Source organism: Malus sylvestris, chromosome 15 (genome assembly GCF_916048215.2).
Source record: "Malus sylvestris chromosome 15, drMalSylv7.2, whole genome shotgun sequence".
Classification (NCBI taxonomy): domain Eukaryota; kingdom Viridiplantae; phylum Streptophyta; class Magnoliopsida; order Rosales; family Rosaceae; genus Malus; species Malus sylvestris.
The window spans coordinates 5,030,379-5,053,986 of NC_062274.1; the positions used below are offsets into that span (position 1 = coordinate 5,030,379).

Consider the following 23,608-nt stretch of genomic DNA (forward strand, 5'->3'; position numbering starts at 1 on the left):
TCCGGTGATCCTTTTGTTTTTGTTTTTTAGTCGTGCATAAGATTCAAGTCTGTAGACTTTACTACCAATACTTAAGCAGGCTTTGATTCTTTGGGCCAAACTCCAGACCTTTAGGCCTTGATCAGATAAAAAACCCTTACCAACAGGGGAAGAATGAAAGGGTGACTTCAATATTTGCATTTTTTCTTTTCAGTTTTGATTTTTCGCAAATCTAACTTTAAAAAGGTACAATGCAGAACCTCCAAGTCAATCTGAAATTAAGTACAATTTTGCATCAAACCCTACAAAATACGAATTTTACATAAATAGTAACTGATCTTAAGAGGAATCCTAATCAGTATTGGTTCTAAATGAGCTCCGTTACGCAGCTCAATCATCCACCAAAAACCCAAGTCCCGACTCCACAATGATTTTTGACTCGAGCACAACAATTTTTCAGGCACCTGAGAAAATCTACAGACAACTCACTATGTACAAGTTTGAAACTACATCGATCCATCACAGAAGTCCTGCATGCAACTCGGCTCCTATCTTACCATGCCTACCTTTGATATAAGTCAGTCCATACAATTATTCTTTCAAACATCCATCTTCCACATAAGATTACTTGCATTGCCTTCATGAGACTTCTCGAATGATGCAACTTTCGCCCGATATGCAGCTGCTGCCGCAGTGTTATTTACAGTCTGACCCTGAGGGAGCTCACAGGCTTCACTCATGGTAGCAAATCTTAGCTCAGCAGGAGGGATGAAACAGTCCATTGACAAGCCAGGGACATTGAATGCCACTTCCTCAACTGTCCAAGCTTCTTCCATCCTCGTCTTGGTGTGGCTCATTGCAGTTTCTCCAAACCTGAATAGGGTTACTACTGAACGTCCTGAGTGAGCGATCATAATCCCCTCAACGGGCTTGTAATCATCCAGGAATGAGTTGATTGTGGTCTCCCAGTAAACAGCATCACCTCCGTTGTTCTGAATGCGGGTCAAATGGGAATCTTCCAAGTGTACAAGGAGCCCTGTTTTCTGGCTGAAGTAGCCAAATAAAACATGCCTAATGATCTCCGCAGGCCCTTCGCTCCTGGCTTTCAGCGTCAAAGGATCTGCAGAAAGCTTGAGGATGAAACAATCCTCGCCATTTATCTTCTTTTCACCAATGCATCTTGAGCTGGTAAACATACTAGCAGTGGTTCGTGGGTCAAGCCCCTGTATTCAATAAATAAACACAGTGATTAAATTGTGCACGGCAAAGGCAAACCGAGCCAAACAAAGCAGGACTAGCATTTACCTGAAGTGCCCGTCGCAAGGGTCTGACAGGCCCTTTTGCAGCATGTGCACCAAGCCAAGGCGTGTGCCTCCACACAAGCTTTCCATTGCAACCAGCGTGAACCTTGCTGCCGCCAAGTGCCAGCTCCACATACCACATGTCTGGATGCATCTGCCACAGGACAAAGCCGCCCGAGTCTGCTGCTTTGGAGGAATTCTTGTTCCGTACAACCCTGTTGGCCGTTTCAAACTCCGAAGCGATCATTCTCACCTTTCCCATAGCATAAGCATTGTGGATTGAGTTCTGAAGCTTCTGCCCTCCTGATGCCGCTGTATACTGCTGCAATATATACTGAGCAGATGAACTCTCCTGCAAAACATATTAAAAAAAATTGTGTTTAGAGGGTTTCTGTAAAAACCGAAATGAAGAAAAAGGTCCTGTCCACTTCATATAGAATGATGAAATGAAATTAATCCCCACAGCCTTAGGTTTCACATCTGCAGATACACTTGGCGTCAAATACACAGATTCAACATTCCAGTTCAGTTCATATAAAATGCAGTTGAAAACTGAGAACTGCACGGTGAGATCACAGTTTGATGAAAATTGTAAAGGGTATGCGGTAAAAAGGAAAAGGAAAAAGTTGCACAAAGTGTGTATGAACACGATCGCCATCAAACCGAAAGATTCTTAGCTATCCACGGTTGTATATCCCCACATGTCCTCGTCGCGTGACACAAGGGACATACAACCGGTTGCAACGCAAATTCTTCTTTCGCTTATGATAATGAGATCAGCATGCGTGAAATCAAAGGAACTTACTCTAATAAACATGTGGAGCAGATAATCAAAATGTCCCACAAACTTTTATATAAAAAAATCCGACATGCATAGGAAACTAGTTGATGAATCTCTTTTTTTATTTTCTTTTCTGGAAATTGAAAAATGAATAAACAAAAAAAAAGGAAAAAAATCTACAGAAACATTAATTTTCACAAAAATGAACGTAAACTAAACCAAATTTATAGCTTCCAAAGTTGTCAGATTTATACTAAAATTTGGACCCTTTCAAGTTTTCAGCATTCAGAAAATCAATTTGGTTGGATTTGGAGGAGTAATCAGCAAAAGTTACATGTCAAGGGAAGGACTTACAATGGGTGTGTCTTTGATGCTAAGGTGAGGCAGAGGCTCAGTGGTGCTAACGTGCACCGGGGCGAGCGGAGCACCCAGAACCCCAAGCAGCAGGCGCAGATCCGACCTTTTGTAGGTGGAGCACGAAACCGAAGGCGCCCTGCACAGCTGCCCCTTCATCCAGTGGCCCCACTTCCCCTCCATCCTCGAATCTCCACCGTCCGTCCCATCGGGCCCTTCCTTCAGCGGCGACAGCGCCTCGGTGGGCCTCAAGTTCCCGGATCTCAGAATCATCAACGGCTCCGGCTGCGCCACGTGATGATTCCTCCGCCGCCTGAGCAGCCCCGACATTGGGGACCCACTCCTGGCCGGACTTTTCGCCCTCGACCTCCCCGGCGACAGCCCCCTCGTCACCTCCTCCTTCAAAGCCGAAAAAAAACCCTGCTTTCTCTCCATTTGACAGCTCTGCCCCTCACCCAAAATTCTGCAGAAGAAGTGGAAAAATGAGAGGTGTGGTTTGTGGGTTTTGCAGGGAAGAAGTGAGAGAGTGAGAAGAAAGAAGGGAGCTTTGGTGAAAGCAACTTCTGGGTTTTGATTTTTGGAGGAAATAAAAAGGGTGGTAATGATTAAACGAAGGAAAAATATTGCGCCGAGAGAGACAAGCAACAGCACACACTAGTATTACCACTACTGTGGGACTGGGGGAGCGAGCAGAGAGCTGTATTTATTTACATTCCCAGAATTTCCCTTCTTTCACTATGCCCTCCTTTTTTTATTTTTCTTTTCTTTTTTCTGTTTGTCTACTAATTACTGGAGAATAGTTGTATTTTCACTTTTGTACTTTTTTTCTTTGTCCGGCGGGGGATTTCGTTTTCGCCAACCAGCAGGAAGGTGTGAAGAGAAGAGCGGTTGGTTAATGGCTTATTTGTCATTTTCCACTCACCCATTTTCTTATTTGGTACCTTATTTTTGAGAAAACTTTTATGCTTAACGCAACACTGTAACATTATCATAAGCCAATTACGTACTGATAGACGTTAACTTATATAATTGTAACATTGTTATTGTGGAGAAAGTATTAAACAATCGGACCACGTGGCTATCTATCCATAAACACAAAAATACCCATCCAACCTTGCCCGTAGAAGACTGGTGCCACTATTCGGCCAGACAAACTTGTGGTCTGGTTGTTCAAACCAAATAATTTGTTTTCGAAATGCAACACTAGCAATATTCCTATAGCTTTTAATATCAAAAGTATTATTGATTTAAAACACTGTCACTGTAAAATTTTCGAAACATAAAATTTGTCCTCCTTATTATAAGGTTGCATAGGACCATAGCATTAGCATGAGCCGCTGAAGCGTGCAGGGCTACTACAATACGACGACGCCCTGACAAAATAAAAAGTTTTCTGGTTATGGAAAACTGGAAATTTTGGGGGCAAAATCTTTCTCGTGACCAAAATGATATGGCAGAGGCCGTGAGGATCTGTGACTCTGTGGGGGTTGGCGCCGTTTATCAACGGTCAAACGGCAAGTAATGTAATCTCCGATCTTTAGTTGTTGGATTGTTGCTTTATTGGCTGCTTCTTGTTGTTCGGTAAATTTAAAAACATGAAAACATGATATGTTTTTGGAATTAAAAAGTAAAAAAAAAAAAAAAGATCATGTTGGATGTCTTAATGAGTGTGAATCGATGGCTTCTCCTATTTTATTATCAGCGTGCAAAGCTTCCTAAGCATGCTCCATGGAACAAAATCTATATTTTTTTCCGTCGCGTAATATAATCAGCACAGCAAAACGCTAAATCATTCTTTAACTCAAAAAAAATATAAACAGGACAAATTTATGCACTCATGGAAAGAAATGTGTACCTTGTTTTTGACTTGGGAACCGAGCTTTTTTCGTTTGAATAATGCGTCATGTTAGAGCACCAAACTTTCAACGACTTTGATGAAAAATAACCTGCAAAACAAGTAAATTTTGGGGGTTGGTGTTGGCTACGGTTGGTCCTTTTGCGTTCAAATTGGTAAGGCTTAAACTCAAAGCAATATCTAGTTTGCGATTAATGTTTTTTATATATAGTTTCTATAGCTTCCTTGTTAGATGAGGAGATCGGTTATTGTAAATTTTCCTAGTTTGTAATTCCAAGAGTGAGAGGGAATAGTGATCAAAGGAAAATGTTGTTTATTTGTGACCGAATAATTACGAATTCAAGTTGTGGAAACAACATTTTAGCAAAATAAGGGTAAGACTATACTGTCTCCAATCCTTGCAAAACGGAGAGGTTTGTGGACTTGGAGTTGCCCTTTTGTTGTTGACCTTTTAATATATGACCACTTGTGATATTCTCATTAGTTTGCAACCTAATTGTCACGATTCAAAACAAAATCATTTGTTTTATAATTTGCAAGCCTCAATCTAAAGGATCGGCATGGACCTAGCCACCTAACATGGAGCCGGACTTGGGCGGGGTGACAAAGACAATTCCTTGATGGGTGTTAGATAGTTAGGGACCCCGAAAGGAAGCCTTGGTTGTTGAATTCGTGGGGACGTTTTTAATAGATTTTCTGTAGATTGACATAATTAATTGATTCTGCTACTGCCAGATGCCACGACAAACATCTTCCTGCGTGAGAGAGTTTGTTTGTCCCCTGCAATTATGTCCTGACCAAAAACTTAGGTAAACTTCTTCGGGTTCCAAAGGGAATTAGGAGGATGAGCTAACCATAGATTTTTGCAAAATTGAAAAATTAAATCAACTTACTTTTATACAAGTTATACGGAAGAGCAAGAAGCTTATCGGTGACATTTACATGAATGTTTCCAACATAGCTGAAACCCGCCATCAAATAAATAAGCCTTAATTCAAAAGAAAAATATCCTTTTGAAAGGGGAATTCGAACTCAATACCTCCTGTTGTGTATAAAGATGAATATTTTGTAACAACTAAGCTTCAAGTTTCTGACATTGTTATAATGGTTAAACATCTTATTTATCAACAAAAGAAACTCAAGTTTAAGATGTTCCTCGTTGCTGAAGACACCCCCCAAGAGCGGAAGTTTTCGTGACATTTCTGATTGTTTTGATAATTGGCAAAAAAATATCATTAAACTAATAACTAGTATAATAATATGATGTATAAACCAAATTTAACATCAATTAAAGGGACAAGAAATGTGGGATCTTGTTGCTTATACAAATTTATTTTCGTAACTCCAACTCACGTATGGTGGTCAACTTTATCTCGTATCATATTGGTCAATTTATTTCCTATATTTTATATTCATTGATGGAGACAATAACCGAAAATAAAATAAAGTGTCCCCCACTTACACACCTGCACTTCCTTGGTCTGAAAGGCGAAAAAGCACCAGCTACGCTAATCACGGGAATAAGTTAGGTTTCCATTTTTCTTGTTTAAGTGAAAAGTAATGGGCCCTCTCAGTCTTGCAGTCATGGACATCGGCCCATAAATGAGAAGAGTCAGGCCCAAAAAAGTTCATTTCAAACAGGCTGTGGCTTGCCAAGGCCCAAAGTTAAGGGCATCCCAGTCACGTGCTTTTGCAAAATATTACCGATTTGAATTTGGGAAACCCTCCAATAATGTAAAGAGAGAAGGGAACTTTAACGAAAAGCACCCGGTACTGTTCACTTTAACGAAAAACCACATTTTTACACTAAAAAGTCAATCCTGGTACTATTCACTTTACCATTTATTTTGTCCTTATCATTAAAACTCAAAGTTTTCAAGTCATTTTCATTAGTTTTCCTAAGAGAAGGGAAAACTGTTAGACCAGAGCGAGTTGGTTACATTTCAATTTTCCCATAGTAAACTAATTATGCATGTTGAAGACGACCACATGCAACCATTAATGATGTTTTTATGCATCAGTTGCCATAATATCATGGTTTTAAATGGCAATAATGACGCTTTTCAACCATGTTCGGACCATGAGCGCGTACATCATATGTCATTATATTAGTGAAGGAACTTTTGAAAACAAATCTTCTTTTCACTTGTATAATAGCATATTAAGTACTGCCCTGTGTTCCAAACACATTGAAAAATCTTTCCTATGAGTGCCCCATTTTTTAACATCAAACCAACTTTGATATGAAGAGCAACTTATAGAGAATGGGTTCACCACTATGTAGTGTTTTGGTTCAGTAATACATTGTCATTGAGAGAAAAACTTGAATATAACAATGCAATATTGAACAAAAAACACTACATAGTGAATTCATTCAGTATAAGTTATTCTAGTTGATATGGGTTGAGGACGACCCATTTACTTAGGACATACAATTTGGCACGTACATTTTCGGACCACCAGAGATTTTGTGGTTTTGGGTGGTCATTCATTTCACATGGAAGTGAGGCAACTATCAAAGACAGCAACATTTCACATTCAATTAATACTTTCGTTGTCCTTGGTTCAGGTGGTGGTTCCCTATCCTTCGTTCATTGTATCTCAACATGTTAATCTAGTATCGTATCATTATTTAATGTACATTGTATACGTGTTAAGTTCTTAATTTGATTGACGTGAAAAGACACGTTAAAAGTTATCTCGCATCAAAAGAGAAAACTTCGCCTAAATTATTTAAACGAGCTTGGAATTGAACTCCAATTTACATTAAAAAAAAAAAAACAATATCCAACCCAATTAATTTGAGGCTCTTTTTAAGGACTTAAAAATGTAGAACTCAAGACGATTCTCTCCAATTGTGTTCTTGTTAACTACTAACGATATGCATAACTTGATGGGCCCGAAGCTAATATTCTCATGGGCTCGAGCTCCGCTGGATGCCAGTAGGCAAGAATCCTCAGGCCTTTGTCTGCTTCGGACCTTCCTCAATATTTTGAAAACGATTTCTTTCTTGTCTTAAGGGCATGGACAACACAGCCCACACGCATTCGAAAATTAAACCGTGTTGGTGAGGAAACTGCCATTAACACATCTTTACTTACAAGCTACAACGTACCTTTGATCGATGGATATTACATCATCTCACATTTGTGTCTTGTGATTCAAACTCCTATCAAGTATATGAGCAATACCAATTAAGCCTAACCAAAAAAGCTTTTTTGCTTTTTTCCAAGGAGCATATCTTACGTCTGATAGATCATATACAAAAATTAAAGACAATCGTGTGAGACCAGCTCGTAGTAGTCTGAACAAAATACAACATTTTAGTTTGTGTTGGTTAGGGATTGCCCTTAGTAACTTGTCCAGCATGCATGAGATTTTATTATAAAATGACTCGATACAATAAAAAATGAAACTGCTTGATACAAGTTATATTTTGTTATGTGCAACTTCTTATCAACATAAATTTTAGGGAAATTTTTTAAAATGTCATATGAACTTGTACACATTTTCCAATTTGTTATATAACCTAAAATTTTAAGCAATTTGTCATACCAACTCTTTGAAATCATCAATTTGTCATCTCACCCTAACTCCGTTAAGTTTTCCATCCAAAATAAGTCCGCACATGACTTGTGTTCAAGATTATTTCTATCATTTAAGATCTTTTTACAAGTTTTTTACTTTTCTTTAATAAAAATCTTAAATTTTGTGTTCAAGGGTATTCATCTCGATCGTTGTGTTCGAGCATCGTATATGCATCTACAAATCCATTTTTTGGCACAAAACGTCAACTTGTTTCTTATATTACAGAGCCCATATAAAATTTGATTTCATAACATGCTAAACTGAATACCCTATAAATGTTTTGATCGAATGCAACTTAATAGAAGGAAGTAGAGTGTTAAAATGACAGAAATAATTATGAGCACAAGTCATATGCAAGGAACATGACTTATTTTAGATGAAAAACTTAACAGAGGTAGGGTGAAATGACAAATTAATGATTTCGAATAGTTAATATGACAAATTGCTTAAAATTTTAGTTTATATAACAAATTAAAAAATAGATATAAGTTCATCTAACATTTCAAAAAAAAATCCTAAATTTTGTCTTCTCTCGAATTCATGTAAGCCGACAAAAGTCAGCATCATGCCAGCTAAGTGATGCAACATGGAAGCTTGGAGATTCTTTATTGACATTGACTTAAAATTGAATGGATTAGAATTTTTGTTGAAATTAAGGAAGATAAACCAAAATATGGTTTGCAAGATGACGAGGAGAGGGCTTTGAATGTATTTGACTTGGTGTTTGGTGATAGGCAATGTTGAAATGGCAAATGACGGGACCGACCATCCTCCTTCGGTGGTAGTGGTATTATACACATTCACTAAAAGGCTAAAGTTTTGGCTCTCTGTTTTATTTCAACTTTAGACTTGGAGTTCTACGGTGTTCTAATTCTAAATCCGTCTAGAATTTTTTAGTTGTCAACAAAGTGGTTGGTTTACAGTTTAGGCAACTTAGGTATTATGTGTTCGTATCAGTAAGTGTGTAAAAGGACGCCCACAAGTTCATGAGCAATCGTCTACTAATACAAAATGCATTAATATCTGATGATCTCTTACACAGATTTGATCATACAACTCAGTGCTTATGTGTACCACTCTTTGCCTTTACCTACAACCTTCTTTGTTATTTAGGGACTGTTCGTTAACTTTTTGCAAAACAGTTTTTCGTTTTTAAGATACAAAAATGGGTGAAAAATGTGTTTGGTAGACTGAAAATATATTAAAAAAACAATGTTTAGCCTAAGTTTTGTAGAATATCAAATCGATGTTTTCTTTGTTTTTAAAAACAGTTTTCAAAATAATAGAAAATAAAAGATACATTATAAAACAAAGTTAAGAGTTCTAATAAAATATAAAATCATGTATGCCATGATTTTATCACTAATGTTGTTGCCGCCGCCGCCACCACCACCACATTCTTCATCGTCTCATCATCACCACTACCAAACATAAAATTATATATATATATATATATATATATATATATATATATTGATATTTGGTACTAGTAGTGCTTTCAATGTTTTTATTTTTTGAAGTCATTCTCGAACTACATTATTAAACGCATTCTCAAATCGCATAAATGCAAAATTCTATTTGTCGTTTTTTGTTTTACAGAATAGTTTTTCAAAAATTATTTTGTAAAGCGTTATTGGATAGACCCTTTAGCCATCTGTCCATTTAGTGAAAGATACAAAACGCGTTTTGTAGTCCACTTACGTGCCAATCCAATCTAATGCCATGTTTAAAGAGGCATGGGCAAATGTAAAAACATTTAACATTGACTTTTGGTCAACATTAAACTGACTAAATTCTTCGTTTTTGTTCTTTCCGGAGCTATATGCACTCCTTTTCCAGCTGCCTTCTCAATCCCCTTCTTCTTTTTATGAAAGTTATAGTACACTAGAACATCGAGAATCCTTTTTACGAAAATCTTTTTTATCAACTATAATCTCTGAGATTTAAAATCTATAAAAGTAGTTTCTGAAGTTATTCATCGTCAATTATTTTGGTTCTTCTGTGAGAAATTTTCGTTAAATTGAGGGTATTCAAATCAGCATTTCCCATGGTTTCTTCAATTTAATGAAAAAATTTCACCAAAATAATTGATCGTGGATAATCTTAGTGACCATCTTAATAGATTCATTGTCTAAAATTAATCTCCTATTTATTTTATTCTTACGTTGAAGCAATGATCTCCTCTGTAAATTTGCTTGTAAACAACTATTCTCTTATATTTAATTTAAACTGCATAAGTATTATACATTCCTACCCCTTTTACCTACCCCTCCTACTATAAATACCCCTCATTTCTCACATCTAAAGCACCATATACACTCACAAAAAAAAGGTTTCCATTGCTCGCCAGATTACTGATCTTTCCATCTTCAACCTCTCATCTTCTTCTTGGCAAAAATGAAGCTCGTCTTTGCAACCTTCATGCTTGTTTGCCTTGTCCTCAGCTCCTCTTTCTTTGAGGCATCAATGGCTGGGTCTCGTACGATCCTTACTTTTTTCAACTAGCTACTCTTTTTGTGTAATTAATTAACCATGTTTCTCTAGAGTTCATAATATTCTTCTTTCATTTTTCTTTCCTCTCTTAATTTGTTTCTAAAACTCGGAATATATGGCAAATTTGAGTTAGGTCAATTAGTTAGGATAATGTGTTCACTTTCTTACAGTCGAGTAAGAGTACCCTTTTATAGATTAAAGTAGTTTAGAATATAACTTTGAAACTAATATATATATATATATATATATATGGTGTTCTAATTAACCTACCTATTTGCATGAATTTTGTTATGAATTTTGCAGCATTTTGTGACTCGAAGTGTGGGGTGAGATGTTCAAAAGCTGGATACAAGGAAAGGTGCTTGAAGTACTGTGGAATATGTTGTGAGAAATGTCACTGCGTTCCATCGGGGACTTATGGGAACAAGGACGAGTGCCCTTGCTATAGGGACCTCAAAAACTCCAAGGGCGAGGACAAGTGCCCTTAATTGATTCATTTTCTTTTGTGGTCATTTGTGATGGTGTTGGTATGCATTTGTGCCTGGGAGGTACCCTACAAAATATTAACGAAAGTTGATATTATTGTGTAACTTTTATATATTAATAAAGTGGAGGTTCGTACCAATTGAAGGTGTATTTCATTATTTTCAAAGAATAATGATATTTTAGTAATCATTTAGCAAGAGTGTAACAACTCCGCCATTGTAAGCAAGCATTAATAACGTTCCTAACAAATTTTAACATTAAGTCGGTTAAGACCATTTATTTATGCATTCAAGATCTGCATTCAAGTCTTTCTCTTCAATAATATTGTTTTTTTGTATGTAACTTTGAAATATTGTATAACAATTGATATGAACGAGTTTATTCAGTTTTAAAATACAATGTATATGTCATTGTATTATTGAATTGGAGCGGTTGAAACCTTCCATATTCATACAGAGGAGGGATATGCGGGTGGATCTCTGGAGGAGGGTGGAGAAGAGATTATACAATATTGGTTGAAAAAGAAAAATATTTTGTGGGAGAGGTTGACAGATAACAATTTCACATGCATACATAGCACGTTTCATCTCTTCAGAGGCCATTTGTCATGCATGAGGTCCCCATCCCATATTCCGAGAGACCCAGTTGACACTCCGATTGGTACTCTGCCACGTCATATGTACTTGCAAGACCCAGCTTGTTACCGACTTGTTCCCGTCAAAACAATTTCTGCTCCCACCAAGTAACATGATGCCATGGCCTCAATTCCCCGTCACGTAAATGTTACGTACTCACAAATATATAGAGATGATGTCAACAGCTATGCAATCGAAGTACGACGTTAAGAGTTGTTATTGAATGATCGGAACATCCAACTAATTAGATTACCTGATTCAAGTTTTTTAGTCTCCCACACATTTAATGAATTCCTAGTAATTTATAGTGGATGTGGTTTCAATGCTACGTGTCATTCAATGCTACAAGTGTTTTACTTTTAGCGATTAGATTTGATTTCCACAACTATTCAAACCGATCTTCTATTTTCAATCTCAATCATTCAATTTCCTTTATCAATTATTGTTATGTAGTACTAAAGATACTTATGTCACCTTTATCAACGAGTGAACCAATGTCGAACCTAATTTTGTATCGGAAGTAGTTTCCACTCTCTCATATTTGTTTTCTACTCTTTTCCTATTTTCGGAAAGAGTAATGCTAGGTAGACTAAATTTGCAAACTAAATGATATATTACTAATAGAAAATAAGCACGTTAATAATTCAATCATCAACTTCTATGTCATTTAGTTGGCAAAAAAAATTCTACAAATTTAGTGTCTTCTTCCAAAAAAAAGAGGATTGCGGAAATTACTTGCGGTCTACTTATTAGGTTCCACTTGTTGCTTTGCAGCTAGATATCACATACGCATAGCTAATCTGGTTGCTTTCTTGGGGATAAAAACAGAAACTCCCCTTGCCCCCTCGAGGACGGTATCCAGCTGTGGCTGCCACTTTTAGACGTAAAACAATGTCATTGCTGGTGGGTTTTGTCTCTCACGTTTATTCCCGCCATAAGTATGTCTTTGGTACAACAAAATGATCCGTAAAGTTGATGCAATGCTACTCATACGGTTTGTGTTATGAGATGTGTGACAACACATCTTTAAGAGCGCGGACCATTTACGACATGACTTGTTAACTGCGTACAGTTCTATATACTGTTTTTCCACATCCCACCCACCCTCTTTTTACCATACTTCCATCTCTCATTTCTTCAAATGTATTTCTATTTATGTGAAGTGATTTTCGAACACCTCTTTTCTTCCGCTGCACATCCTTATTTATTTCTTTGACTTAAAAGTTAAATCCAAGCATTGACCATGAAAATCGATGGTTTACCGTTGAACCGAAGGCGAAAGGACAATTTATATAAAAATTAGCTGAAAGTTTGAAGAGTATTTTTATACGTACGTACAAGTAAAATGAAAAATATTTTATCCATAGTTTTCCATCACCTATTTGTCTTTCCATTTTCCTATACCGAAATTCTATTGCACAGTAATTGAGTAACAGAGGGATTGCAGATTTCATCTCCTCCGAATGTTCGGCTTCAATGCCCCCCCGTGTGTGTGTATTGCTTTCGGAGCTGCCCAATATCGGAATCTCCAGAGTGTGAGTCAAAGAAATTCTAACTACACTGGTACGAAGTTACTATCTAAGCGGTTGAAGCTCTTGCTCAGGAACAACGGCACTGGCACCAACAGGCTCGTACGAAACGATCTCTTGCAATCTATACTTCCTAACCAGCCATGTCCCCAATGCTAATAATCCGACAACTGAGGTAATTACAGATCCAACTACCACCGCCAAAGAGTGTTGATTCCACCACGACCTGCGATTCTCCAACACAGTCCAATTTTAACAACGAAATAATCTTCGTGTAAAACTCTAGCAAAATTCGAAAGCTAAACTGGATAAAGAAACATGAAAGGAAACAGAAAATCAAGTACGGCAAAGACAAACGTCCATGAGGCTATCATCATGAAAACTGGATGATGAAATCAACAAAATCAAATTTCCAAAACCAGACACTTAATTTAGTGAGGAGCAATTTTAGAGAGCGAGAAAAGAAAAGGATGAGAGAAAACGAGGTGAAGTAGCATACCGCTTCTTTTGAGGCTCAGCCTTCACTTCGACCAACTGATAACTTCCAAATTTCTGGGGAAGCTGCATATGATGCTCCTTTAAGCGTAGAATTATGCCCTGCAATATTGAATAATGATTAAGTCAACACTCTAGTCAGCAGATGGAAAAAACTCCAGTTGTAAGTACATGTTATCCAGCAACAGAAGATTTATTACCGTTGCTTTTGCAGTAGAAAAGCCAGTTGCAGATTCAGCAGGGAAGATTGTCCATCTAACAACGAAATCACTTCCTATATGGGTGTAGTTCATTAAGTGAACCTGAAAAAGAGTTAAGTGTTGTGGTTAGTAAGGTAATCGAAGATATACTAGCACACAGTAAGAACAGGAATTAAAGATCACCAAGGGTGGCAATCGGTTGGGCTAGAGTATGTTACCAAGAACAATGACCCCAAGCTTAAGCATTTATTTGACGAAATGACAATGGTGAAATCCACAGAATTAAGAAAGACCTCTAATTTTAAATATTATGGCACTTGGGAGAAGGGGGAATAATTTTATCTTGACTCTTTAGGCACAGGTCCAGAATCATACTTGAGATAAGCACAGTTGAGCCTTGGTAAAGCAAGATGCTACATGGTTAGGGCGACCCAGACCCAACCTATACCAATCATGCAGGACCCCCATAAAAACAAAACAAAAAACAAAAAACTACACTCTCAAGTCCAAGATAACGTAGCTAAACCATACCTGCGAAATATCAACTTCCAGCTCATGAGCAATAGAATCTGCGAGTTCTGTGAGGTTGGGTTTCATACTGTTATTGATGCTAAGCTTCATATCGAAACTTATTAGCCCTATTTGAAGTTCACCTACATATCAAACATTTGAGATGTCAACCAAAACAATTGAAAAAGTTGCAGTGGACAAGCAATTTTCAAATGCTTCACAAGAGAAATAGAGAAATTATAACTAAAAATGTTAAATTGGAGAAAAAATGAGAACCTAACATCAAAATGTCAGAGTAAGAAATTGTACATCAAGCATCATAAAGGTCATCAGAACATTTGACAGAAAAACTAACTCTACCTGGAAGAAGTGTTTCAGGCAATCCACCTGGGGCAATGTTAGGAGAAATTTCTACACTCATATTCCGGCCGTCAGAAGCTAAAGGTGCTGGAGGCGGGGCATTACTATAATTCAATTTCTTCCATAGTTCAGAACAATTAGTTTTCCAAAAGCCAATCTTATCGTTTTTCCGGTCATAAGTCACAAGAGTATTACGCGCAATGATTCCTGTACAATCAACAAACATATCGTAAGCTATCCCCACTTGCAGTTGTGCAAATGCTGGGACCAGTTTGGGACATATAAGGAGGAGGGCATATTTCCAATGTGTATGCAATACGTGGTTGTACAAAAGATTTGTAAAACAATACTAAACCATCTAATATAGAGTGATTTTGCAACCACTAACCTCCTAAAAGAGTAGTATCCTCGCTATTTTCAAAAATCCCCAGGCAATAAGCACCACCAACCTTTGTATGCTGAGGAAAAAGGGAACAAGCCAAGCAGAGAGAAAAACAATGCATCAAAATGGGTGTGTATTGTGAAATAAAAGTAATAAGACACACAATGTTAGTGCAACACATCCAGAGTTATAGTGGAGAGAGAAAATGCAATGTAGAAACGAGGCAAAACAAAATTATCACACTATTCTAAACTTTTGAACCCGGTATCAAAATATTTAAATAATAGAATATTTGATTTGTCCTATGGGATGATTGACAAGAGAGTTCTCTTAATCTTAACAATATTATAGATTATAGATAAGACTTCGAATTATGGAAGACAAATATACAGCCTCAGAACCATCTTAAATCAGATTTGCTACAATAATAATTTAAAAAATACATGCTCAAGAACAGTAAATAATCAAGTTACCGGGAACAGGTAATTCTCTGGAGACAGTGATAACTTCTGCCCATTGCCAAATACCATATCAACCTGTGGAAAAACTTTTGATAGTTGTGTGACATCCCTAAAGCACAATTCTGTGTTAAACTTTCAGATAAAGAACTAAGTCAATTAGTAAATCAACATGCAAACCTCAAGCTATGCGAGTTTTCTACAGGAATTACCTTCCAGCTCCTGAAAAACAAATATCTTGATAACTTGGGTCAGGACCATGGATTTGCTTGAGGGACTGAATTTGCCTCTTAATCTGCACATTTGCCAACCAAAAGATTTACCAATACTTGATGGTTAAAAGAGGGTGTCTGGTAAATAGATGACAGCAAACTGAAAAACCTCCCTTAAATCATTTCCTCAGGTAAATAGTTCAATTTTTTTCCTCTTAAGTAAACAATGAATCACCTTTTCCATTTACTTTTATAGTCAGAAAAAGAAAAGAAAAAAACCCTTGACCTTTTGATAGGTATCAGGATCAGCTAGATTTTAGAAGTATTAACACAGAGGAAGAAACTCAAAAGATGAAGACTTACAGCATCCTTGAACGCATGAAAAGCATCCTTTGGAAGGTACGCATAAGTAGTTCCACTATCCAATACAGTTCCATGCTTGCCATCAAAGATCTTGGGATTTAACTTCAAAGGTTTGCCGGCCACATGTATTTTCTTCAGGTCAATGTTGTAATATGGACTGTTTCAATCCCAAAACTAAAGTATATGTGTGAGATGCACAAAATACATTCTTCATGAAAATAAGTTTGAATTTATTGGTAATATAAAAGTCTGCACCTGCGAAAGCGATCTGAGTGAGCAAATACCATATCAGGGGGAGATTTCATCCCGCCAAGAACCATGGCACCCCCTCCTACACCCATCCCTCCGTAGCATAATGAGAATGAATCACTAATAACACCCTTGTCAGCAAGTTGATCCATCACACTAAGTTGACCACGACCCAAACCGATAATTCCATCAGCACGTTGACTGTAAAGATCACCAGTTTCAACATTTTCACAACCAAAAACAGCACGCTGGGGCACAAGCACACTCTCATTACCAAATGAAATGACGTCCTCACCAAGCACCCCACTACTAGAGCTCATCTCAGCATACCGCCGCTCATAAGTGCATTGAGCTTCTTTCCTGTCACAGTTACAATTGATATTGCACTTCACAGGTTGATATGTACTAGATAAATGAGGCTGGAACCTGGGGTCCTGCATAACAAAACCAATTTAGCTTCGATACAAATGAGTTAATTCAAATATATCCAAACATACAGAGAATCTGCAAGCAGTTAGTTAGGACTTCAACACACGAGTTGAATAAACCATCTACCTATGCAGAATGATTGACAAAAGGAGTCGGAAAACAGGAAGTGTTCAGCTCCAAACAAAAAAAGAACTAAGAACCCATTTGGTGAAGTTCTATTTTTAACTCCGATTCTTTCTTGCTTTTAGCACATGGAAAAGAAACTGAACACATTACTAGACTACAGCTAAACTAACGAATGTGATTCGCATTGTTTTAGACCCTACCTTCTTAATCTTAAGAAGCATACTAAACTTTATACTGAATTTCAATCAAGAATAGTAAACAACAATTATCGAGCTTTTATTGCTCCAAACAGCTGAAGTCAATCCTAAACCCCACTCGAACATTTCTGCGATGCAATTAACATTATTCGGATAGCATCCCAAACTAGAGGTATAGAAAATTGTAAAAACTAAAAGATATTACTGTATGATAGACAGGCAAAACCTAATTGCAGACTTAACGACTAATAACTAGAATTAAGCACGGAAATGAAGCCGAACCTGATGAATACCACACTGTTCACAGTCAAAGCAAGGCACATAAGTAACAGTACTTCCCGTATCCACAATCAGCGCGAATTGCTGCGGCGGCGTCCCAATCCACACCCGCGTCGTGTAGTACCTGTTTCCAATTCCAAGTTCCACGACCTTAAAATCATCACATAATTCGAAATATCAAAAGATACAAAATTTGGGAAATTTGGGAGGAAAGGCAAACCCGTTGGCGAGAAGATCGTCGTATAGCCTCATGTGGGCGTTGGGCACCGATCTCTGGAGCCGCCGGCCGTCGGGTCGCCGGTGGTGCCAATTGGATATGGGAGTCGAGAGATGGAGAGGGAGGATCATCGGACGGCGCTGATCGTCGGAGAGTGAAGCAAACACGGCGCAGAGGTTCAGCAGCAGGGAGTAGATGAGAAGGAGCGAGGTCCGCCGAGCCATGGCTGCTGCCTACTACGACGGAGGCGTAGAGTACTTTTGTCCTCCGTGGTCACACGGTTCAAAAGCAGTGCTTCACAAATGGAATTTCTTTGGACCTGAATTTACTTTTCATTTTTAGACGGCGGAATTGGCGGCGATTTGAATTATACGGCGGTAAAGATACTTTTGGGTCAAGGTCAACGGAAAAAAAGGTACTGATACGTGGGAGGGACGGAACAGAGTGCGACGAGGCATTCCGTCTCATGTTTGGTATGCCTAAAACGGGTGGAACGTGCTATTGTACAAAATGAATTTTGGGTAAATTTTCGTTCCGCCTCACTCCCATGAAACGACTCGTTCCACATCTGTGGAACACAAAATTATAACCTCTCCGTCTCCTTCTTCTTCCTCCTTGTTTCGATCCGAGGGAATCTTTGCTCCCTTTCCGTTCCATCCCGTCCCGTCCTGTCCCGTCCCATTTCCTTCCATCCCGTACCAGTGCCGGATCCAGGAAATAATATTAGGGGTCAGCAAATTTTTTTATACCAAAAATAGCATGCATATCGCTATTTCATCAAGTTCTGATAGGCCTAAAGTAATTGGAAATGCATACTACACACCTGTTAATGTATGCAAATGACAGCACCCAAGGTATTCATGGACATACATTGGGTTTTGATAGGCCTGAAGTCGGTTAGAAGGCATATATGAAGCCAACTCTAATCTTCAAAATGGCAGCACTCAAGGTATTTATGGGCATTCATCGAAATTCGGAGGGTCAGCATCTAAGGTATCTATGGATGTTCATCCAAGTTTGGGAGGTCAGCAAACCCCCATTGCCCCTTAATGGATCCGCCAGTGTCCCGGACCGTCTGCATACCAAAATGAACAAGGATTCTCTCACCCTCCTCTTTCCATCCTTTTTCTTTTCTTCATCTCATATTCTCTATTTTGTTTTTCTCATTCTATAGAAAATTAATATAAGATGTTAACGTAGTTTAATCATGACCGTTCAAATATGAGAAGAGATAAAGGGAGAGAATCCTACCCCAAAGAAAATGCCTTTGGAGTGGAATGTTTGCTAGCAAAAGCCAGAAATCTTCTCAATTATGTTTAGACTCAATAATTTTATTCGTTTTCTCTATAAAATATTTTCTTAATAGAAAGGAAAAATTGTCGCAAGCTTATTTAACTGTTGAATGAGAGAGGAAGAGGGGCGGTAAGCAGAGATAAAAGAGAGAATTGGTGAGTGGTGTGATTTCTTACCCTTTTTATTTATAGTAGTACAATCAGGAAATTATGTATTATTTATAGTAGTAAGAAACGAGATACATTACAATCAAGAAATTATTTTTAAAATGTTATAAATTCTATAATGATTTACTAGAATTTACACAAATTACATGCTGCAACAAAAATAACATTTTTCAGGCCTTCTTTGTCCTTTATTAGGAAAATAATTACCGAACACTTTTTCTCCTCCTACCTTCATGTCTGTTGTTTTCAATTGATTTACTTAATTCATATCCAATGGCAAAAAAACAAAGAGAGATGCATAAGAAACTAAAAAAATTGTGAAAATCAGCTCTAAAGATAAAACTAAATATTTATCAAGCGATTAAAAAAATATTACCGAACAATATTCCATCCAGAATTGTGAATAAACATTTCCCTATGTAAATATAAATAGCATCTGAAACTGAAACTTTTAGCAGTAAGAACACATACTATTACATTGTTTCCACTTTTACTGTTTTACATGGATAAAAGAAAAGAAAATTACTGCAGAGTTAATTCAGAATAATTTCTTCATAGCTATTGCCTTCCCAGTTGACATGACAGAGTACAACAATCAACTGTGGGAGCGATCACAATACAAAAACCTATTTCCCCAACACAAAACAGTTGGAGGATCACTCAACTCTACATCGCTCTATGATCCCCTCTGGACAGGATTTCGATGTTACAAAAACTAAAGTTAGCTCCTACCCGGCTGCTGATATCCACACGCATATTTTCCACTGTTCCAATTAACGAACCCTTGCAGCCCTACCGACAAATGTGACCTTGAAATGTAGGCGGAAGAAACCCTACAAGATAGCGAAAGAGATCAATCCCTCGACGATTCAGTTTGGGACAGAAAAATGAAACCAACGTAACAGACACCCTAGAGATGCAATTTCTTACTTGCTTGTCTATTTATGCCGCAGGCACCTGTCACGCCGAGCCAGTACCTTTCTTCCATAAGAATTCCCACGCAAGAAGTCGGAGTATAAACCAACCAGATTTAGTAGAGCTTCATGGTAGATACCCTGTTCTTGTGCAATAAATGAGATTTAAAAACCACACAATTGAAACTTAATCAAAATCGTCTAGGCTTCAAAGACAAAATGGACATATCAAAAGATCATTTCACAGCTACAGGGATCATAAGTTGATAATCAAGAAATGTAGAGTGCTAGGATAACGTATCAATTTAAACTTTCACAAAACATTATTATTTACAAAACGGATTTTGAGCCTTTTGCCTTTACATGGTGACCATATATGCACCCAAAAGAAGTCTAGAGACAGGGAGCTTAGCTAATTACGTTTACAAGTAAAATGAACAATACGGGCAAGTAGAAACATCCAAATGCAGTCCACCTTGCCGACACTAAATTCATATGTAATTAAAGAGAGTATGTCGAATGGATTAACACAAATATACATTATTGACCAAAAGGAGACACCATTTAACTCAAGCAACTCAATCGTTATTTGTACCGAAAAAAAAAAAGAGAGCAAGTCGATACTTAATAGGACAATCACTTAGATGATCTAACCTTAGAAACCTCGAGTGCTGTCTGGATGACATAGTTCCCATACTGGTGAACAAGAAGCATTGACACATTTGGGTGGGTAACCAACTCAAATATAATCTGTGAAGATTGTTCTTCGCTTGACTCAGACAAGCATTTCTCCACAACGCAACTACCGTACTTATTCAACGATACAGAAATATAACTGCCATGAAGTTGTCTCAAAAGATTTTGTGTGATTCGCGGGATCCTCAAACCCAGTAAATGTTGCACCACGTAGTTTCTAGGGTATCAGGAAAATAACGGAAAACATTAAGCAAAGATCCAGAGCAATATGTTAAAAAACTTAAGGACGAAGTTCCATAGGAACAAACCCGTAGCGATCTACTGCAAGTACTGTTGCTTTCCCTATGACAGCATTAACCAGGCGTTCTCTATTTTCACCACTAGAGTGCTCAACGCACTTTTGTAGCACACAACAGCCACTTTTGTCCTTCCCAATCGTAGAACAGTTAATAGCCACCACACATAGAAGGCCCTGCCAAAGAAAATGTGCCAGAAAATCAAGATATCATGTCCTGTACCTAGGTAGAGTGCATTCAAGAGCTAGTTACAAAGAGCTTCTAAAATGATGTTTTAAGCAATATGGAAAGATTGGTGCTTGTTGATCACTAAATCTTGTATCTGCAAGTGACATGCATGTCCCTTACTAGTTACGGTTATGAAGAAATTTTAAAATACAAACATTGGATGTGAAAATATGATGTGGAACGCAATATGTTTTGGGAGTGGGACAGATCTTCAGGTGAAAACCGTTGATATGTGAAGTAACTATGAAAAATAAAGATCATCTATCGAGCCTAATGATCTACATAACTTTCAATTACAAGATTCCATCATGTGATTCATGGATATAAAAGTCATGTGCTTCGCCGACATATTTAGAAATAAAAAGCCCAAAATTGTGGTTGTTTAATTAGGGTTGAAGCAAGATTAAAAACGACTTCCAAATGGATGTATTTGAATGAATCACAACCAATAATAGCCAATTACAAATAACATTAGGTACATGGATGATAGTTTCCTGCTTTCGAAAGCTAATAAGCTATAGTTGCATCTCTTCACAAGCTGTGAATCGGCTTAAAAATCACAACTTTAATGATCAAGAGTAAGTACTTATCATGGATTCGTGCAACCTATAACGATCACGAAAAAGACATGAGCAGAACTAGCAAACATCAAGCATGTAAGACTAGCATAATAAAATACAAAGATAGTTACAAATGGCGTAAACAAGACAAGAAAATTACCCTGTTGTCTTCCTCAGAAAAATTCTCTAAGCAATATTCGATCACATGTTGGCCGTTGTTGTTCTTACTCAACACAGCGGCACCAGGGCTCAGAGCTCCCATAATCAGCGACACTTGCTCTTGGTTAGTAACATACCGCAATAATTTCTGTACAGTGCGAGTCCTGTCACAAGAAAGATAGGAACAATTACCAAACAATTATTTGGTCAGCAATCTTAAAAGTTAGAACAATTACCAACACATGTACAAACAACACTGCAACGGACTTGTAACTTAAGTGGTTAAGAGCATTTACACAGACCATACCCGCGATTGTCCAGGGCAATACAAACCAGTGACGTATGACTCTCCATTATCAACTTCGAAAGCATACGGGTCCTCTGCTCTTCAGTGCAGACCTCCACAAGCTTCTGGACGACATAGTTCCCGTGAGGGTCAAGCATCAAAACGACCACATTTTCCATAACCTCCAAGAATATCAAATCAATCACATCCCTGTTCGGTGCAACATCCATTGTTTTCTGCAGAAAACGACAGCCGTGCTGCTCCTTGGCCAAAGCAGCAATTTTTCCGCGCAAATCAGCCAACGACAACCGATCCAGTGTTTCACTAAACCCAGCAATGTCAGAATGCACCCAGCACTCTTGATTGGGAACAAAGCCATTCGAGCCATTAGTAATATCAGAGTCCACCCAGCAATTTTCAAGACCAAGGTTCCCAAAAACCCGATCCCCGCCGCTCTGCAAGCTCAGAGCACTCTGTAACGACTCTCCGCCTCCAAAAGGCAACGAATTTCCGCCGCTATATCCGTGTTCGCTTGATGGGTAGTTCAGCGCCGATCCATTACTGTGATCTCCGCCGTCAATGCCAGAAATACGCGGCTGCTGGCGGCTGAAAGCTGACACATTTAGGCGAGAAAAGGCAGCCTCCAGGGTTTGATCAGAATGGGATTCTCCCCCAATGTGGTTCTGCGACGATGAGCTTCCGGGCACACATTCTGGCGACGAAAATTTCGGAGCCCAAAGCGACTTCGTTTCCGGGAAGCACCGAAAACCCTCCATTCTCCGCCTCAACAGGGATGAGATTCCGACTCTGGAGTCTTGAGAGAGAAAAAGCTTCGAACTTTCGGAGGTTTTTTGAGAGATAGGGGGATTCTGAAATTGCGATGGGGGAGAGACTGAGAGGAAGATTCTTAATTGGGGGGCAATTGAAAAAAAAGGGGAAAAGCTTGACCAGTCAGAGACTGAAATGGGAAGTGAGAGAGTTTCAATAGGGGTGTGAGTTTGCATGCAACTTATGGAAAGTTTTCATGCGAGAGAGAAAGCGTGAAGAGGAAGAGAAAAAAGTGGCCAAATCTCTCTCTCTCTCTCTCCGTGTTCGCGGCGTTTGTCTGTCACCTCAAACATTGGTCCCCAAAATAAAATATTAAAAAATATTGGGGGTCTCATTGACCAATAGGATCATTGTACTTTTAAGGCTTTGTACTTTCTTTCTTTGTGAATTTCATTCTTTCTGTGTTTGTTTGTTTGTTTTTTTTTTTAAATTTAAATTTATGTGCGAAAGAAGAGAAAAAATAAGAGAGCTTTTCGAGTACGTTTGTGGGGAGGTATGAAAAGTTTGAGAGAAAAGTTGGGCTCCTTTTAACCGGTTGACAGCAAGACCTGTTGCCTATAGTGTCAGACATAAAAGAATGGTCATCTTAGATATCTCGTGATCGTGATCGTTCATTGTACATCGTGTGATCAAAAATTATTTTAAAATTTAAAATTAAATATAAATAGTACTTAATGAAAACTGATTACATAATGTACGATAA

General features: G+C 38.0%; 4 protein-coding genes across 4 annotated transcripts; 1 reads left to right on the forward strand and 3 right to left on the reverse strand.

Annotated features, from left to right (window-relative positions):
* Positions 1-162: 162 nt before the first annotated feature.
* LOC126601197 (uncharacterized) lies at positions 163-3,179 on the reverse strand. The gene is made up of 3 exons (XM_050267874.1): positions 2,416-3,179; positions 1,285-1,632; positions 163-1,202 (listed from the first exon to the last, which is right to left on the reverse strand). Exons 1-3 carry the CDS (start codon positions 2,848-2,850, stop codon positions 579-581), a joined length of 1,407 nt encoding a protein of 468 aa, XP_050123831.1. The 5' UTR covers positions 2,851-3,179; the 3' UTR covers positions 163-578.
* Positions 3,180-10,148: 6,969 nt separating this feature from the next.
* LOC126601215 (peamaclein) lies at positions 10,149-10,976 on the forward strand. Its single transcript, XM_050267894.1, has 2 exons — positions 10,149-10,337; positions 10,655-10,976. The coding sequence occupies exons 1-2, from the start codon at positions 10,256-10,258 to the stop codon at positions 10,837-10,839; spliced, it is 267 nt and encodes an 88-aa protein (XP_050123851.1). The 5' UTR covers positions 10,149-10,255; the 3' UTR covers positions 10,840-10,976.
* A 1,753-nt stretch (positions 10,977-12,729) lies between these two features.
* On the reverse strand, positions 12,730-17,821 carry LOC126601188 (aspartic proteinase 36-like). Its single transcript, XM_050267865.1, has 12 exons — positions 17,482-17,821; positions 17,265-17,385; positions 16,237-16,664; positions 15,982-16,138; positions 15,619-15,701; positions 15,422-15,518; positions 14,955-15,024; positions 14,567-14,773; positions 14,228-14,349; positions 13,697-13,798; positions 13,501-13,598; positions 12,730-13,227 (listed from the first exon to the last, which is right to left on the reverse strand). The coding sequence occupies exons 1-12, from the start codon at positions 17,700-17,702 to the stop codon at positions 13,047-13,049; spliced, it is 1,887 nt and encodes a 628-aa protein (XP_050123822.1). The 5' UTR covers positions 17,703-17,821; the 3' UTR covers positions 12,730-13,046.
* Positions 17,822-19,475: 1,654 nt separating this feature from the next.
* LOC126601190 (putative pumilio homolog 8, chloroplastic) lies at positions 19,476-23,114 on the reverse strand. Its single transcript, XM_050267866.1, has 6 exons — positions 22,099-23,114; positions 21,793-21,955; positions 20,857-21,020; positions 20,507-20,765; positions 19,869-19,993; positions 19,476-19,771 (listed from the first exon to the last, which is right to left on the reverse strand). The coding sequence occupies exons 1-5, from the start codon at positions 23,079-23,081 to the stop codon at positions 19,877-19,879; spliced, it is 1,686 nt and encodes a 561-aa protein (XP_050123823.1). The 5' UTR covers positions 23,082-23,114; the 3' UTR covers positions 19,476-19,771; positions 19,869-19,876.
* Between the last annotated feature and the right edge of the window lie 494 nt (positions 23,115-23,608).

Bases quoted from the DNA above. Each gene is read 5' to 3' on its own strand.
- LOC126601215 (XM_050267894.1), top strand. From the start codon at position 10,256: ATGAAGCTCGTCTTTGCAACCTTCATGCTTGTTTGCCTTGTCCTCAGC. The intron at 10,338-10,654 runs GTACGATCCTTA...TGAATTTTGCAG, and splicing joins GGCATCAATGGCTGGGTCTC to CATTTTGTGACTCGAAGTGT.
- LOC126601190 (XM_050267866.1), bottom strand. From the start codon at position 23,081: ATGCAAACTCACACCCCTATTGAAACTCTCTCACTTCCCATTTCAGTC. The intron at 21,956-22,098 runs GTATGGTCTGTG...TTCTTGTGACAG, and splicing joins ATTGCCCTGGACAATCGCGG to GACTCGCACTGTACAGAAAT. The intron at 19,994-20,506 runs GTTAGATCATCT...GCACAAGAACAG, and splicing joins CAGCACTCGAGGTTTCTAAG to GGTATCTACCATGAAGCTCT.
- LOC126601188 (XM_050267865.1), bottom strand. From the start codon at position 17,702: ATGGCTCGGCGGACCTCGCTCCTTCTCATCTACTCCCTGCTGCTGAAC. The intron at 16,665-17,264 runs GTTCGGCTTCAT...TTTGTTATGCAG, and splicing joins AACAGTGTGGTATTCATCAG to GACCCCAGGTTCCAGCCTCA. The intron at 14,350-14,566 runs GTAGAGTTAGTT...TTTGATATGTAG, and splicing joins GCCTGAAACACTTCTTCCAG to GTGAACTTCAAATAGGGCTA.
- LOC126601197 (XM_050267874.1), bottom strand. From the start codon at position 2,850: ATGGAGAGAAAGCAGGGTTTTTTTTCGGCTTTGAAGGAGGAGGTGACG. The intron at 1,633-2,415 runs GTAAGTCCTTCC...TATGTTTTGCAG, and splicing joins GCATCAAAGACACACCCATT to GAGAGTTCATCTGCTCAGTA. The intron at 1,203-1,284 runs GTAAATGCTAGT...TATTGAATACAG, and splicing joins CCTTGCGACGGGCACTTCAG to GGGCTTGACCCACGAACCAC.